This window comes from Bos mutus, chromosome 20 (genome assembly GCF_027580195.1).
Source record: "Bos mutus isolate GX-2022 chromosome 20, NWIPB_WYAK_1.1, whole genome shotgun sequence".
Classification (NCBI taxonomy): domain Eukaryota; kingdom Metazoa; phylum Chordata; class Mammalia; order Artiodactyla; family Bovidae; genus Bos; species Bos mutus.
In genome coordinates this window covers 24,829,652-24,847,673 of record NC_091636.1, presented here as the reverse complement: position 1 = coordinate 24,847,673, position 18,022 = coordinate 24,829,652, and the positions used below count along the sequence as shown (strand labels likewise).

Sequence of the window (18,022 nt, the reverse complement as noted above, 5' to 3'; positions counted from 1 at the left end):
CTCGGTGGTAACGAATCTGCCAAAAATGCAGGAGCCGCAAGTTCAATCCCTGGGTCAAAAAGATCCCCTGGAGAAGGAGGGGCATGGCAACCCACCCCAGTATTCTTGCCATGGACAGAGGAGTCTGGTGGGCTACCCTCTACAGGGCTACAGAGTCAGACAAGACTGAAGCGATTTAGCATCCACCACCTCTGATATCATGCTGTACCACAGAGGAGCATACCTTCTGGAGATTTTACTCTTTTGTCAGTGAATCTTAGGGTTATTTTTCCCCAGGTAAGAAAATCAGCATTATAAAAACTAAATATACTCTCATTATACTCCTTAAGTATAGAAACCATTCATAATAAAAATAATACGAGACATTTTGTCTGGAAGTCAAAAAGTTAAGGGTGACATGTGTCATTCCTCTAGGAAGTCATGTGAAGGTCACACTTGGAAAAGTTCAAACTCACTACTGGCAAGGATCTCTCCTCTCTTACCCCCAACCTGTCCTCACAAATGCAGTTCAACATTTGGAAACCAAAGCAGGTCATGACCTTTAACCACAGAAGGACAGAAGGCTTACACAGAGAAATCTGTGTGTAGAGCCTCACCACCTCTGGACCACTTAAACCACTAGCTCATACAGGGTTGCAAATTTACGTATCTGATAGCCAATTTAATTTTAAGAGAAACCCGTAATAGTCTGTCTCACTTATATGACCATCCCAAGTACACAGCTCATTCACCAAATGGAGAGTTAAACTTCTGACATATGGGAGAAGGCATTCCACTTGCTGTTACAAGACAACTAGTGGCAATTTTCATCGTGCAAATACTAGTTCATCAGCAGATGAACGGATAAAGACAATGTGGTACATATATACGACGGAATATTCAGTTCAGTTCAATCGCTCAGTTGTGTCTCTTTGCGACCCCATGAATCGCAGCACGTCAGGCCTCCCTGTCCATCACCAACTCCCGGAGTTCACCCAAACTCATGTCCATCAAGTTGGTGATGCCATCCAGCCATCTCATCCTCTGTCGTCCCCTTCTCCTCCTGCCCCCAATCCCTCCCAACACCAGTCTTTTCCAATGAGTCAACTCTTCACATGAGGTGGCCAAAGTATTAGTTTCAGCTTCAGCATCAGTCATTCCAATGAACACCCAGGACTGACCTCCTTGCAGTCCAAGGGACTCTCAAGAGTCTTCTCCAACACCACACTTCAAAAGCATCAATTCTTCGGCGCTCAGCTTTCTTCACAGTCCAACTCTCACATCCATACATGACCAGTGGAAAAACCATAGCCTTGACTAGATGGACCTTTGTTGGCAAAGTAATGTCTCTGCTTCTGAATATGCTATCCAGGTTGGTCATAACTTCCCTTCCAAGGAGTAAGCATCTTTTAATTTCATGGTTGCAATCACCATCTGCAGTGATTTTGGAGCCCAGAAAAATAAAGTCTGACACTGTTTCCACTGTTTCCCCATCTATTTGTCATGAAGTGATGGGACCAGATGCCATGATCTTAGTTTTCTGAATGTTGAGCTTTAAGCCAACTTTTTCACTCTCCTCTTTTACTTTCATCAAGAGGCTTTTTAGTTCACCTTCTGCCATAAGGGTGGTATCATCTGCATATCTGAGGTTATTGATATTTCACCTAGCAATCTCAATTCCAGCTTGTGCTTCTTCCAGCCCAGCGTTTCTCATGATGTACTCTGCATATAAGTTAAATAAGCAGGGAAACAATATACAGCCTTGATGTACTCCTTTTCCTATTTGGAACCAGTCTGTTGTTCCATGTCCAGTTCTAACTGTTGCTTCCTGACCTGCATATAGGTTTCTCAAGAGGCAGGTCAGGTGGTCTGGTATTCCCATCTCTTTCATAATTTTCCACAGTTTATTGTGATCCACACAGTCAAAGGCTTTGGCATAGTCAATAAAGCAGAAATAGATGTTTTCTGGAATTCTCTTGCTTTTTCCATGATCCAGCAGATGTTGGCCATTTGATCTCTGGTTCCTCTGCCTTTTCTAAAACCAGCTTGAACATCTGCAAGTACATGGTTCACGTATTGCTGAAGCCTAGCTTGGAGAATTTTGCGCATTACTTTACTAGCATGTGAGATGAGTGCAATTGTGCGGTAGTTTGATTACTCAGCCACAAAAAAGCAATGAATTTGAGTCAGTTGTAGTGAGGTGGATGAACCTCTCAGAGCCTGTTATATATGCAAATAGAGGAAAACAACAGAAAGGGAAAGACTAGAGATCTCAAGAAAACTGGAAGTATCAAAGGAACATTTCATTCAAAGATGGGCACAATAAAAGACAAAAACAGTAAAGATCTAACAGAAGCAGAAGAGATCAAGAAGAGATGGAAAGAATACACAGAAGAACTGTACAAAAAAAGATCTTAATGACCCAGATAACCATAATGGTATGGTCACTCACCCACTCACCCAGAGCCAGACATTCTGAGAGCAAAGTCAAGTAGCCCTTAGGAAGCACTGCTGTCAATAAAGCTAATGGAGGCAATGGAATTCCAGCAGAACTATTTAAAAATCTTAAAAAGATGATGCCATCAAAGTGCTGTACTCAGTATGTCAAAAAATTTGGAAAACCCAGCAGTGGCCACAGAACTGGAAAAGGTCTATCCTCATCTCAATTCCCAAGAAGGCCAGTATTAAAGAACATTCAAACCACCAGACAATTGTACTCACTTCCCATGCCAGTAAGGTTATACTCAAAATTCTACATGCTAGGCTTCAGGATTATGTGAACCGAGAACTTCCAGATGTCCAAGCTGGGTTTAGAAGAGGCAGAAAAACCAGAGATCAAATTGCAAACATTCACTGGATCATAGAGAAAGGAAAGGAATTCCAGAAAAACATCCACCTCTGTTTCACTGACTATGTTAAAATCCTTTGACTGTGTGGATCATAACAAACTGTGAAAAACTCTTAAAAGAGATGGGAATACCAGACCATCTTGCCTAGCTCCTGAAAAACCTATATGCTAGTCAAGAAGCAACAGTTAGAAGAGAAAACAACTGACTGGTTTAGGATTGAGAAAGGAGTTCGACAAGGCTGTTTATTGTCACTCTGTTTACTTAATTTAGATGCAGAGCACATCATGCAAAATGCTAGGTTGGATGAGTTACAACCTGGAATCAAGATTTCTGGGAGAAATATCAACCACCTCGGATATGCAGCTGATATCACTTTAATGGCAGAAAGCAAGGAGGAACTAAAGAACCTCTTGATGAGGGTGAAGAAGGAAAGTGAAAGAGCCAGCTGCAAACTAAATATTAAAAAAACTAAGATCATGGCTTCTGGTCCCATCACTTCATGGGAAATAGAAGGAAATGTGAAAGCAGTGACAGATTTCCTCTTCCTGGGCTCTAAAATCACTGCGGATGGTGACTGCAGCCATGCAACCAGAAGACGACTGCTTCTTGGCAGGAAAGTTATGACAATCCTAGACAGTGTGTTCAAAAGCAAAGACGTCACTTTGCTGACAAAGGTCCGTTTGGTCAAGGCTATGGTCGTTCCAGTAGTCACATACGGTTGTGACACCTGGACCACAAAGAGCACCGAAGAATTAACTGACGCTTTTGAATTGTGGTGCTGGAGAAGACTCCTGAGACTCCTTTGGACAGCAAGGGGATCAAACTAGTCAGGCTTAAAGGAAATCAATCTTGAATACTCACTGGAGGGACTGATACTGAAGCTGAAGCTCCAATACTCTGGCCACCTGAAGCAAAGAGCCGACTCATTGGAAAAGACCCTGATGCTGGGAAAGATTGAAGGCAGAAGAAGAGGGCGACAGAGGATGAGATGGTTGGATGGCATCACTGATGCAATGGACAGGAACTTGAGCAAACTCCTGGAGATGGTGAGGGGCAGGGAAGTCCAGCGTGCTGCAGCCCACAGGGTCACAAAGTCGGACACGACTTGGCCACTAAACAACAAATCAGAAAAACAAACATCGTATATTAAGGCACATATATGGAATCTAGAAAAATAGTTCTAATTAACCTATTTACAGGGAAGAAATGGAGATGAAGACATAGAAAGCATACTTGTGGACCCAACAGGGGAAGGAGAGGGTAGGACGAATTGAGAAAGCAGCACTGACATATATATACCATTAAGTGTAAAACTAGTGGGAAGCTGCTTTATAAGGCAGGGAGCCCACCCTCGCACTCACTGACGACCTAGGGGGTGGGACGGGAGAGGGCAGGGAGGCTAATGAGGGAGGGGATACATACATACATATATATATATATATATATGACTGATTTCCATTGTTATATGGCAGAAACCAACACAACACTGTAAAGAAATTATCCTCCAATAAAAAAAAGAAAGTTGATTCTGAAAACAAAAGGGAGATTCAAAGAGCCGCTGTCACTTACTGGAACACTGCAAAATGTTAGAGATGCAAAGCTTTGACTTGAGATGGCCACCTAACATGAAGAATCCCCAATGATCAAAAAGGCTATTAACAACTTTTCAGTTATAAAAGTATGCTGTAAATATGTAATTAAATGTCTTAGATGAAATTACTACTCAACAGTGGAGACTTTAAGATTTTCATTTTATTAAAAATAGAGCAACACAACAGCAGCAGCTTCTGATAAATCTTCACTGGTACCATTTGGAAGCAGTCCTACTCACATAAACATACACCACCTATGCAGTACCTTTGTTTTACATTTTAAACCTTTCCCTTGATGATCCATAGAGCATTACGTAAAGATTAGCACTACTGTATTAAACCTAGTTAAGATGGAGAAAAGTAATATTTAACTATTAAATTGAACTACCTATATAACTACACAGTACACCCAAATATAACCTCCTGTGGAAATTAAGAGAATTCTGTACTGTTTCCCAACAGTGTTTTGCCTACCAGTAACCTTAAATGGTAGAACAATCTCTTCAACTCTTTCAGCATGAATTTCACGAATTTGAACTTACAGATATAGTTAAGAAATTATCTACCTAGCAAATAGAACTTAGTCAAGAATGAAGGCAACTATTATTCTATTCCAATTCTCAGAAAGGAAATCTTACTGGTAAAATTTGTGAAGTTTTATAAAAGTTGGCAAGTCTCAAAATTAAAATGTTACAAAGTAAATTTAAAAATCAGACAACACACTAAAAATCTAAGAACAGTATGTTAAGAAATGTTGCATTACATATAAACTAACAATTGTAATAAATTGATTGGCTACAAACTATAGAAGTACCTTAAAATGAAATAGAAAGAAATCTAGTTATTAGTTTCTAAATCTCATCTAGTAATAATAGCTTAAGCTTTTATTTTAAAAATTATGTACCAATCTTTGGCAGAATCACCAATAAAAGTGTATTTAAGAAAAACAAATTCACCCACAAATCCAAGATTAAGTAGGGAAGTGAATTTTATTTTTAAAAGATTATTTTATTACATTTATACTTGACTCCTGCTTCCAGAAATATCACTTAGCTCTTTTGAGAGCACTAACCTCTGAAACTTAAAAATCAACAATTTTAAATGACTATTACTGAATAAACATGAGAAAATACTAAGTTCTATATGTAGTAAAAATTCTTTTAAATCTTTAAAACACTGAAGGAATGTAATTACTTTGTGGAAACGGCTCTACTTCATAAGTGACCCAATTAAAACCAGATACTCCTTTCAATAAAAATATAAGAAATATCTCATTGAAATGTTATTCAATACAACACTCAAAAAGAATTCATTTTAACTGCTAATTCAATTACTAAAGTAGGATTTAAATCAAATCATACTAAACGACCCTGATGCTGAGAACGACTGAAGGCAGAGGAGGAGGAGGTGGCAGAGAATGAGCTGGTTGGACAGCGTAACTGACTTAACGCACACGAATCTGAGCCAACTCCGGGAGACAGTGAAGGACAGAGGAGCCTGGCGTGCTGCAGTCCATGGGGCTGCAGTCAGACTCGACTTAGTGACTGAACAACAATTATTCCAAATGTTTAAACTTTTAAAAGCCTATTGCATATCATACTCCTTAAATTTGAATGATATCTTCAGTTGGGACCAAATTTGCCTCCAGATTCAAGTTTTAAACATAGCAACCCATATAACGTATAAGAATGAATGAGGATACTGAGGATGACTAATATCACAAAAGAAATTATTTTCTTGACCAAAAAATAAATACTGATTCTAAATGCCAGTGTTTACTTTTCAATCACACATGTCAAAATTTAAGTCTCTGATACTTCTCAAGATCAACATAGCAAATACTGAATATCTTGGGAAATAATTCTAAACAGAAGAGCACAAGCTGACTTATGTATTTTTAACTATGTGTTAATTAGACTCAATAGAAAATAATGAGACAGCTGCAAAAGTTAAGAGTTTATACTTGTTTCCTCACACGAAACTGGCTAGCTTATAAAGAACATCTTTTATTAACAGTGTACACTGCTGAAGAACAAAAACAGAAGGACCAACAGAATTTGTCTAGAATGATGAACAGCAACTACAATTTAAGGAACAGAATATACTCGCTACACAATCAAGCTGAAAAAGATAATTTACAGATGGTATCAAGTATAAAATGGCTGTCTTCTTGGCCTTACCTCACGTTTTCCTGACAACATCTACCTGGGATGAAAAAGACGGTTTTAAAAAAGTAATGAAATACCTTAAAAGAAAATAATAAACAAATGAAAACATATCAGCCCTTATAAGTGAACAAAGAGAAAATCTTTCTCACACACACACACAGACAACACACACTCTCTCTCTCCTCCCCCCACCCCGACCCTCCCTCCCTTACCTCTAGACCCTAGAAAGTTTCGCTTCCCTAAGCCTGTTTAAGAAAATGACTTCACGTTCTCTGGGCCTCTGGTATTCCTGCGGCTGCTGCTGCTAAGTCGCTTCAGTCGTGTCCGACTCTGTGCGACCCCACAGACAGCAGCCCACCAGGCTCCCCCGTCCCTGGGATTCTCCAGGCAAGGACACTGGAGTGGGTTGCCATTTCCCTCTCCAGTGCAGGAAAGTGAAAAGTGAAAGCGAAGTCGCTCAGTCGTGTCCGACTCTTTGCGACCCCATGGACTGCAGCCTACCAGGCTCCTCCGTCCATGGGATTGTCCAGGCAAGAGTACTGGAGTGGGGTGCCATTGCCTTCTCTGTCTGGTATTCCTACTCAAGCCCAATTTTTATAAATCAGTGTCTTTTAAGATTGGAATGGTTATCTTAAAGCTGAATAAATATCATCAGCAAGAAAAATAACTGGCATCAGAAACCAAATTACGTATGTTAATTACCAACTTACCAAACATTTAATAGAGTACAGAGCACAAGAAAATACTCAACTTTAACTGATTGCTCTATAGACACCACACAAACATGCACTCTCCATACCAAAACAATCTCCATAGCTATGCCAACTAAAACAAGAACAGGATAAACCTAAGATGCTGTTTTGAAATGCATGAACAAATATTTTCCTCTAAAATACTTAGCTTTATTAGAGAAATGGTACTAAAAATAACAAAGATTCAAACATTTGTTCTATTCTACTTACATATCATAAATAAGAAGCTTTAATGCAAGACACACACTCCTTCACAATCCTTCCATATGCACCCAAGCATTCCTGTATCAAAATAAGCTGTTTACCAGCCAACCGTATGTGGTTGAATGATTAAAATGACCATCTATACTTTACATAGTAAAGCATTTTCAAAAATTTTAATGTACATAGTGACAAAGAGGAAAAAAAAACAAAAACACAGTAATTGTGAACACATGAAGAGTAGTTAAGCAGCTTCATAATCAAACCGGGCTTCATTACTTGCAATAAGGGCAATTCCTTCCATTCTCCACCAAATACTTAAGTTTCAATAGTATTAACATTAAAAGAAAACTCAAGTTGAAACCAAGTAACTGATGTGTTACTCAGCTCTTTAAATTTATAAGTAACTCTTCCCCATGAGGTAAGGCAACTGAGTAATTTGATTGTATTAGACTGCATTAAAATAATTATACTTGATTTTTTTTAATAACATGCTAATTAAAAGGTATAACTTTTGGAAATGGAACAATGAAAAGAGTTCTGAAACTATAAGCTGTGGTTGGGGGAAGCATTAGCAATGCTGTCATTTTACTACCTGCATACTTTCTGCAAAAAGTGTGCCTAACAATGCAGGATGACCTATATTTTAAGCTCAAGTAAACATACTTCACACATAAAACAAATAACCTCACGTACTCTCCTTTAAGCACAATTTCAGCACATCATTTATGAGAAGATGATTGAGAGGTAATAATTAAGGCCATCCACTGGAGACAACTAAAGGGTCTTGCTTTAAGTAAAGTGAGAACATGCTGCTTCATTTTCAGTTATCACAGTATAAAACTGATGGTCCCACAACTGCACTGTTGTTTCAAGCGCTGAAGTCATTCTTAAAACAGACTTCCCTCTCATATTAGGTAAGGAAGAACTCTTCTGACATATCACTTTCACACTTTTCTATGGGAGGGAATGAAATACCCATCTAAATTCCATATGAATTGAGAATGACTAGCTCATATAAAATTCTAGAAAACAGTATACCACGTTGTAGAAGGCACTAAAGCTTCAGCTTGTGCTCCCATAGCCCATTTTGAAAACCCAGCTTTCTTTTTATAAATGGCACCTTTACCACCTACAGCTGACAACACACACTGCAATATTGTTCATAATAAGCTCGGAAATGTCAAGAAAGTTCAAAAAGAAATGCTTACTATGTGGGGAGACCCAATGATTCTAAACACTGAATACTAATATGTCATTAGTATTCAACACAGTTGTTCTTCCTTTTGAAAGAGAACAGTAGCATGCATTGTCAGTTGGTTTGTAATCCACTTATTTAAGCAACTTTAATCTGTAAAACTATTTTAAAGAAAAACCACTGTCCTAAACTGTGAGCAAAAGAAAACACAACAGTGAGAATTTAACACAATCACTATAAATCCTGTGAAGTAAATGTTAAAACTTCTTACAAACTCTGCACTTACAAGGGTGTGTACATATTTGCACCGATTTCAAGCACATTATCAATTTGTATATATTGAAATTAAAAAAAAAAGTAAAATAATACAAAATCAGTTTCTAGCATTTCTTAAAAGAGCCTCCAAAGCTTATCTCCAGTCTTTATGGATAGTATAACAAATTTAGATCTTTAACGTCCCATTTATTTGTAATGGTTCTTGGCAAACACTAACAAACCACGTGACAACGGTGTCAGCCGCCATGGAAACGCACAGATTTAGAGGATGAGGAGTTTGGGTCACACCTGTTATCGTCATGATGTCCATGCTTGTTTTCTTACTCAGTAACAAGATGGCCACAAAGTCTCCTAACAACTAGAAAAGCCGTTAGCTCGTATCTTTATGCTCTACTGGATTTCTTCACTTTTAACATCTTGCTGAGAGAATTAACAGCTTTGGATTCTATTCCAGCGTGTGTGTAGGTGCGTTTGTCGGTCCTATACTGCTTCCGTTTTGGCAGAGAGGTTTTCTTCGTTGGGCTGACAGTTCCCATTTTGCTGTACTTTGTTTTCCTCAGTCCGTGGTGCATCCTTGTCATCCACTTCTTTGCCCACGCTTGAATCTGGTTCTTTATTGTGCTCCTTCTCCTACAATGAGTATTTAGGTATACATTTAATATTTTTCTCAAGAGCTGCCAGCTATTACATCTAGTTCTGGCTAAAATATGTAACTTTACCTTTTGTGTATTAGTCAAACTGGGTATTTTCTCCCATTTACCTTTTCAAATAAATAGTATATGCAAACATGTATCGATATGTCCTTTGTACTTCTAAGATGGGACAACCCACGGAGACTCAGTTGGAATAAAACAGGTACACAGAAATTCTATGGAGAATTCAACAAACGTTGCTGCCTGACTTGAAAAAGTGGAAGAGATCTGCTGAAAGTAAAACAGTTCCCACAGAGGCCAGGATAGACTTGTAATCTGGATACCAAATAAGCAAAAACAAGGGAATGTAGAAAAGGAAGTCACTGTTCTTCCTACCAAAGACTGTTCAAGAACAGTCCAAATTCAGTCCTCAACCAAGAATTAAAGAGAGCATGTGGAACAGTGTCTGGAATGTATCAAGTGCTCAGGAGATATTAGCAATGTTACTGACAATGATGATAAACTTCTAGCAGTATGGGAATAAATAAAATTGTAAGATGAAAGCACCAGACTTCATAAAACACAAATATTACTTACCAGTATAAGGAAAATAACCTAATTCACAAGTATTTACAATATTTAGCCCCTCCCTCAAAATCCTTACTTGATGGAATTTGGTTTCCATTAATTATTCTAATTCAACAAACCTAACAATTGGTATATTATCACAAAACCAATGATAACATCATCTGTCAAATTTGCTAAAACAAATGCAGTGAGGAAAATGTCAACAAGTAGAAATACTCCTGTACCTTGTTAAAATTTTTATTGTATGCCATTCTGTGAATAAGATAAGGTATGCAACTGTTTACACTAGTTAACATTAATTAGTTCTTATCTTCAAAAACTAGGTGAAAAAACTGCTGATATAACAAATATTAAATAAGTAGTACCAAAAACACTGTTGCCCTCAAGGAGCTTTGTCTAAAGTTACTCTCTCTATGAAATAAAGAACAATCTCATACTTATTATTTAGACCCTAAACATGGAAAGACTTGCTTACTTTAAGTGAAGTATTGTTCTTCTCCACCTTGTCCTTCCCTTCTCTATCATTAGAGCTCTTCCTTGTAGAAGCTGAACGCTCTCTCTCTCTTCTTTCACTGATGTGGTCCTTTTCTTTTTCCCTCTTTTTATCCTTCTTATTTCTGCTATAGGAGTATTAATAATGTCAGTTAACATCTTAAAAAGTAAATACCCAGTATATTGTTAACTAAATATTCTTACCTAATACTAATGCATTGTAAACAAGCGTATCAGTAACCTGGTGGACCAAGTAACGTACATGAGTCCTGTAACCCACCACCTCAATCCCACACCCAGTTAACTTTTTAAAGACACACAGTCATTTCTGCAGAGGCGCAATCTTGTATTACCAATTTCTTAGTTTTAAAACATTCAAGGTTTATTTATCTACTGTAATTAGGATAAAACAAAATCAAATACATAATACTTTTACCCCTTTTTTCAAAGCAAAAAATGAATAACCAGAAAATAATTTAAAAAAGATAAAAGAATCAGATAAGGCTGAATGACTTCTCAGGCAAGACTGCATGACTTACAAAAACCTGGAACTTCAAATAACCAATGACACCATGCGCCCTCCTCTCATTCACAAAGTCCCACCCACCAATTCAAGAGCGAACGCTAAGCAGAAGATGGACTGAAGGCGTTCCATTTGCAGAAACAACATATCCCTAAAATTAGAGGGGAAAAAAATGATGCACTTCATATCAGAAGCGTAACAAGACATCTTCAACTCAAAATAATTAACCCTAATACAGAATTCTTTGTCTTAATTATGAGTAGCTTTAAAATAAACACTAAGATCAGGCAAACAAACAAAAACACTTAAGAAACAGACCCAAGTACATGTGAAAATTCAATAAAGCATCTCAAATCATAGGGGAAAAGATAAAGACTTGGGAACAATTGGATTATTATTCAGAAAATGATAAAAGTGGGTCCGTATCTCATTCACATAAATAAATCCAAATGGATTAGAGACCTAAATTTTTTTAATGAAATAATACAAGTACTACAAGAAAATGTAAGTGAATTTCTCTCAAACTTGAATGAAAGGGAAGATTTTTGAACCATAACTAAAATTCCAAGTACAATAAAAGATTCATACGTATGCCTACATAAACTTTTGCAAAGCAAAGCAAAAAAACACTGCTAGCATATTCAAAAGAAAAATGACAAACCAAGAAAAATATATTTACAACATACTTATGTATATATGTTTATCTTTACATATAACTCTTAAAAGTCAAGGAAACAACTGCAAAAAGATCGAGATTCCTTAGCAATGTATTTAACCAAAAGGGCAAAAAATTTGCCAAAAGAAATAAATGCATAAATAAAATGGAAACACACCCCATGTTCTTGAATCAGAAGACTTAAAATAGAGTTAAGGTAACAATCGTATTCAACGTGATCTACAAATTCAATGCAATCCCCATCTAAATCGCATTGGCATTGTTAGCAGAAATAGAAAAAAGCCCATCCTAAAAAATCATATAGAATCTCCAGGGACATCAAATAGTCAAAACCACCTTTAACAACAAAATGGGAAGACAGTTCCTGATGTTAAAACTTATTACAAAACTACAGTAAGCAGAACTTTTGTTGGTGATACAGTGGGTAAGAATTTGCCTGCCAGTGCAGGGGACGTGGCTTTGATCCCTCATCCGGGAAGATTCTACACGCCGTGAAGCAACTAAGCCCATGTGCCACCACTGCTGAGACTGCATGCTGCAACTGCTGAAGCCTGCATACCTAGAGCCTGTGCCCACAACAAGAGAAGCCACCACAATGAGAAGCCCGTGCACCGCAATAGAGAGCAGCTCCCACTCTCTCCAACTAGAGGAAGCCCAAGCAAAGCAAAGCCGACCAGTGCAGCCATAAATAAATAAATAAATACCTGCACACAAATGCTCACAGCAGCATTATTTACAATAGCGAAAAACCCAGGAATAATACTAAACGTCCATCAACTAATGAATGGTTAAATAACAAAACCTGGTTTTACCCGTTCATTGGAATATTACTCATCCATTAAAAAGGAATGAAGTACTGATTCATACTGTAATATGTATGAACCTTGAAAACATTACATTCAAAGAAGTCAGATACAAAACCACACATACTGTGAGTCTATATGAAACGGCCATAATAGGCAATCCAGAGACAAGAAGTAGATTAGTGGCTGTCTGGAGCCATGGAGAGTAACTGCTAATGGGTACAGGCTTTCTTCTAAACTGAAAGAAATTTTCTGGAACTAGCAGTGATGGCTGCACAAAACTGTGAACTCTTTTGAGAAAAATGCAACAAAAATTACTAAACATCACTGAAATGCACATTTAAAAGGGTGAATTTTATGTTATGTAAATTACTTCTTCAATTTAACAAATTTTAAGTCAAAATGGAACTGAGGTTGGGTAGAGTTGCTGACCACATACAGACACACACACACAGCATATATTGTCAATGTTGTCTTTTGGAAGAAAAGGAAAAATTTAAATACATGTATCTGCTTAATTTTGCAAAAAAGAAACACAAGGAAGGATAAAACAATTTATCACTTATAGAAAGTGGATGTTAAAGTAGAAGGAATCTGGAAGGAGGTGAAATGTTCTAAATATATCTTTTTGTTTAATTTGAGTTTACAGTTGATAAAAGGTTTTACTTTCGTGAGCAAAGTATTTTTTAAAAATCTGCCCCACCTCCTCAATATCCCACACCTTCCTTTTATTCTCATCTAAAAATAATAACCCACAAACAAATAAACAAAAGATCTCTGCTGGGAAGCATGTTCCTTCTACCCTGGGCAAAACTTTTTATAAATTCCTCTTTTCTCTACCTGGAAAACCAAGTGAAAAATTATGACCCATTAGGAAGATAGTGGGATGAAAAAATATATATACAGAAATCACTAACCTTCCTATGTATAAACCTAATCTCCAATTATATGACATAATGAAAGACTTCATTTACAAGAACAAAAAAGCAACATATATCTAAAATTAGACCTTGAAAATGCATAAAATCTGTTTGAAATAAACACTGAAACATTCATGAAAAACACTAAGGATGGCCTGAGTAAGTAGGCCATGTTCCTGGACAGAAAGACTCACCTTCATAAAGTTTTATTTATTAATAAATCTATTCATCAATTTCCCCATTAATAAATTTAATCATACTATAACACAAATTATCAGTAGGTTTTACTTCTAGAACACAGTCAAACTAACTCTTAAGGTCAAGCAGAAAAATAAACACACAAGCATGATCAAGAAAGCTCAAAAAAAGAGAAATGAGAGGTATGGAAAAGTGTGTGTGTGTGTGTGTGCTGGCGTGTGTGCACGTGCTCAGTTGTGTCCAACTCTTTGTAACCCCATAGACTGTAGCCCGCCAGGTTCTTCTGTCCATGGGATTCTCCAGGCAAGAATATTGGAGTGGACTGCCATTTCCTACTCTAAGGGATTTTCCCAACCCAGGGATGGAACCCGCGTCTCTTATGTCTCCTGCACTGGCAGGCAGATTCTTTACCAACTGTACCACCTGGGGAAATAAAGACCTTACTGAATATTTAAAAATATTATACAATCCGTATAATTAAAAGCATGGGGCACTACTGGTACACAATCATCAGTCAAGCCAATCCAATACCGCATAAGGCCCAGAAACAGACTCCAAGACAAACAGGAAAATTCAGTATATGGCAAAGGAAACACGGGGTAAGTGTTAAGGAAATTGGGTTTTTAATGATATTGGAAAATAAAGAAGCATTTGGAAAAATAAAATCGTATCCATGTGCCATACTGCAAACAAGGAAAAACCAATGGATCAAAGATGTAAATGCAAAAATTAAAAGTATAAAAGTACAAAAAAGAAGCAATGAAGGAATTTTACTATAATCTTGGAATAGCCAAGACTCTTCTACCTGTAAGACTCAAAATGGAAAAGTCACAAAAGAAAAAAACTTGAGGAATTAAACTATGTAAGTCAAAAATCTCTATAAAATTAAGTCTCATAAACAATTTCCAAGAAAGGACAAACTAGGAATAATACTTGAAACCAAGTCACTGAAGAATCATCTCCACAATATAGAAAGAATTCCTGAAAATAGAAAAAATAAAAAGAGAGCCCATAAAAAATGCGCAATGTATACAATTCATAGAAAAGGAAATACAAATGGCCTTCAAATATATGAAGAGATGGTCACCTTCACTCTTAAGAAAAATGCACTGAAAATAACTTTATACTGGTACCATTTCTCATCTCTCAGATAGACCAAAATCCACAACTTTGGAAACAATCTGCAGGAGCTACAGGGAAATAAGCATCTCAAATGCAGCTGGTTAAAGCGCAAGCTGCCACCAACCTTTATGAAGGACAACACAGAAGGAAGTATCTCTCAAACCACAACAACACTCACCCCCTGGCCCACCAATACCATTTACAGAAACTGTCTCTGCATACTGGTGTCATCCACGGACTGGCACGTGCCAGGGGTGCTTGCCATCTACCTCTACAAGGATTAGATCGCGTGCTGCTGCAGCCGCTGCCCTCCAACACCCTCTGAGGAAGCCCAGGGTGGAGAGCAGAAATGAGGCACTCTGTGCTCCGGGAAAATGGACACGACAGATCTTCACAGAGTAAGATATTTTCAGGAGCCGATTTTATGAGCCCAATTCTTACATCTACTCCTATCTAGAAAAGCACTGAAGCCCTTCATGGTGACGACTGTTTCTTGTGACTAGCAGAAATTTCACCAGACCAGCAGAAACTTTCTAAAAAAGTAAAAATAAACGTGCTTGATTGCATGCACTCTCCCTTTACCAAAGTCACATATATTCTGTCCTCCTCCCCGCCTCTTTGGAGCAGTCTCTCAGCGCTGTCCGAGGTGCTGTCTCCCCGGCTGCAGTCCTCACGTTGCCCCAAACAAAACTTAACTCACAACTCTCACATCGTGCACTTTTTCAAGTTGACACTGGCACACTACAAAATTATGTAAATCCAAAGCTATTCATTACAGACTTACGTAATTTATAAAAAGAAAATTAAGAGAACCTATTCAGTTACTGTAGGCTGGTTTCATAACACACAACGGAAGACCATGCAGTTGTGAAAAGGGATGAGCATCACTCTGATGAATACACAAAGTTCTTCTGGTAATTAAGTGACAAAAGCAACTGTACAACAGTGTACATTTTGCACTACCTTTTGTAGAACATGAAAAAAAACATTATATATTCTCATCTGCTCCTATATACAAAACTGGAAGGATATACCAAAGAACTAATAAAGTCGTTACTTGTGGGGACAGGATAGGTGCACATATCATGGAAGTTAAGATCTATTCATAACTTTTTGTATTCTCCAGATTTCTAAACCAAACTAATATATTACATGTTACTCACTCAAAATATAAACTTATAAAAATAACAGACTGAAGAGAAAAACCCCCCCTGCTTCCTCCTCAGTTCTAGAACATGTTTTCAACCTACCTCCTGGGGGATGGAGACCTAGAAGATTTCCTTTTTATGGTTTTTGATGTTCTTGGTGACCTGGAAGAACTCCTGCTCCTCCTCCTACGCCTTTCCCTGAAAGTCAAGAATGTCATTTTAAAAACCAGTAACTTCAGGAAGATTAATTCAAATACACAAAAGCAAAAGGGTCTGGAATGCTCTCAAGTGAAGAGTATTCTTTAAAGGTCAGTTTAAACTAATGTCTTTCATGAAAATATTCTATTATCTAATTTTAGTACAGGTCAAATGATGAACCATAAATTCAACAGACAAGCGAAAACATCTCTTAAGATTTCATTTTAAAAAGATGATCTCCTAGTGCACCAGCCCCAAGCATGGGGAGGGAGGAGGGAGGAGGGTTCAGGATGGGGAACGCATGTATGCCTGTGGCGGATTCATTCTGATATGTGGCAAAACCAATGCAATGTTGTGAAGTTAAATAAATAAATAAATAAATAAAAAGACGATCTCCTTTACGTGTGATTTATTTGGACAGAAATTTCTAGAGCAGAAAAAATATTAATGGATGTTTCATATTCTCTCTTACATTTAACATATTTTCTTCCTCAACACCTAAAGCATGTTGCTGTCCAGATCCTCTGTCACGCATCTAGCTCCTTGCTGCCCCACTGTGGATTATTTTTTCTTAACAAGTTAATAGGCCCTTTTCAAGAAGTGAAAGATAAATAGGCTTGCAACATACAGCCTTTCTAAACCCGAGCGTGCAGAATGCCTCTTTAAGGAGTATTTACATTAGTTCGCTTCACAGATAAACTGCTTTTACCCCCTCAACCACCTACCACTTCATTATTGTTGTTCTAGTCATTTAAAGTTAAGCACACAAGTTACTCAGATATAAGGAAATTACTTAAAAACTGGGATTTAAATATGATGAAGTAAAAAATAATTATTAAATAGATTAACAAGATTATTAAAAACTTTTTTATTAAAAACTATTTTGCTTAAAATATTACTGAATGACACATACTTTTAATAATAATTTTATGTGTGTGTTCAGTCACTAAGTCATGTCTAACACTTTGCAACCCGATGGACTGTAGCACACCAGACTTCCCTGTCCTTCAGTATCTCCTGGAGTTTGCTCAAATTCACGTCCACTGAGTCAGTGAGGCTATCTAACAAATTATGTCATTTGTAAGAGTGGTCAGCTTAGAAACAATGAACTGCAAGATGTCTATTCAGGTGATGAGGTATGAGGATTTATTTCTTAAATGACTAATACAGCCAATGATCTATCTCACAAGAAGCTTTGATAATAAGTGGCCACAGAACTGAAACAACCAAATGCTCTAGACTTCAAGTTCCCTTATATGTCAGTAAATTGATTCTAGGCTAATGAAATATTTTGTGTACTTTTTTCATCTATAAAATAAAAAACTAGACAATGCTTACATGTGGTATACACAGTAGATGTGAAGACTGAAAGAGTTCAAGAACTTTGAGAACACAAATCAATTTCTGCTCTACCTAAGGTTCTTGCCTCCATTACCTAATTTTATCTCCAAGTCACCTCAAAATTATACTTCCTACTGTGGAAATTGGATGACATCATTCCATGCAATCAATACCATTCTGGAGCAGCACCCCTTCCCCCACCTCACACCCCAGAAGTAACTTTTTTCATAGTGTGAGAATGCCAGTGTATCCCATTTTATACAAAATGGCTCCCTCTTCATCAGTGTAACTCTTTACTTGTATTTCAGGAACACTGTGTGTGGGTGGACATCTAGTAACTGCCAGTTAGTGGTAAGGAGAGCCAGG

The 18,022-nt window shown here is 37.4% G+C and overlaps 1 protein-coding gene across 5 annotated transcripts in view; it reads right to left on the bottom strand.

Annotated features, from left to right (window-relative positions):
* Positions 1-4,562: 4,562 nt before the first annotated feature.
* Positions 4,563-18,022, bottom strand: part of SREK1 (splicing regulatory glutamic acid and lysine rich protein 1) — a 51,400-nt gene continuing 37,940 nt past the window's right edge. For 4 of the 5 annotated variants that reach the window (XM_005892790.3, XM_070357541.1, XM_005892791.3 and 1 more), the window contains 3 exons: positions 16,220-16,315; positions 10,711-10,855; positions 4,563-9,645 (listed from right to left, as the gene is read on the bottom strand). In XM_005892790.3, the coding sequence (XP_005892852.2) occupies positions 9,496-9,645; positions 10,711-10,855; positions 16,220-16,315 (391 nt within the window). In that variant the 3' untranslated portion in view covers positions 4,563-9,495. The remainder of the gene's footprint in view (positions 9,646-10,710; positions 10,856-16,219; positions 16,316-18,022) is intronic. The other variant, XM_070357540.1, reaches the window with a different exon arrangement.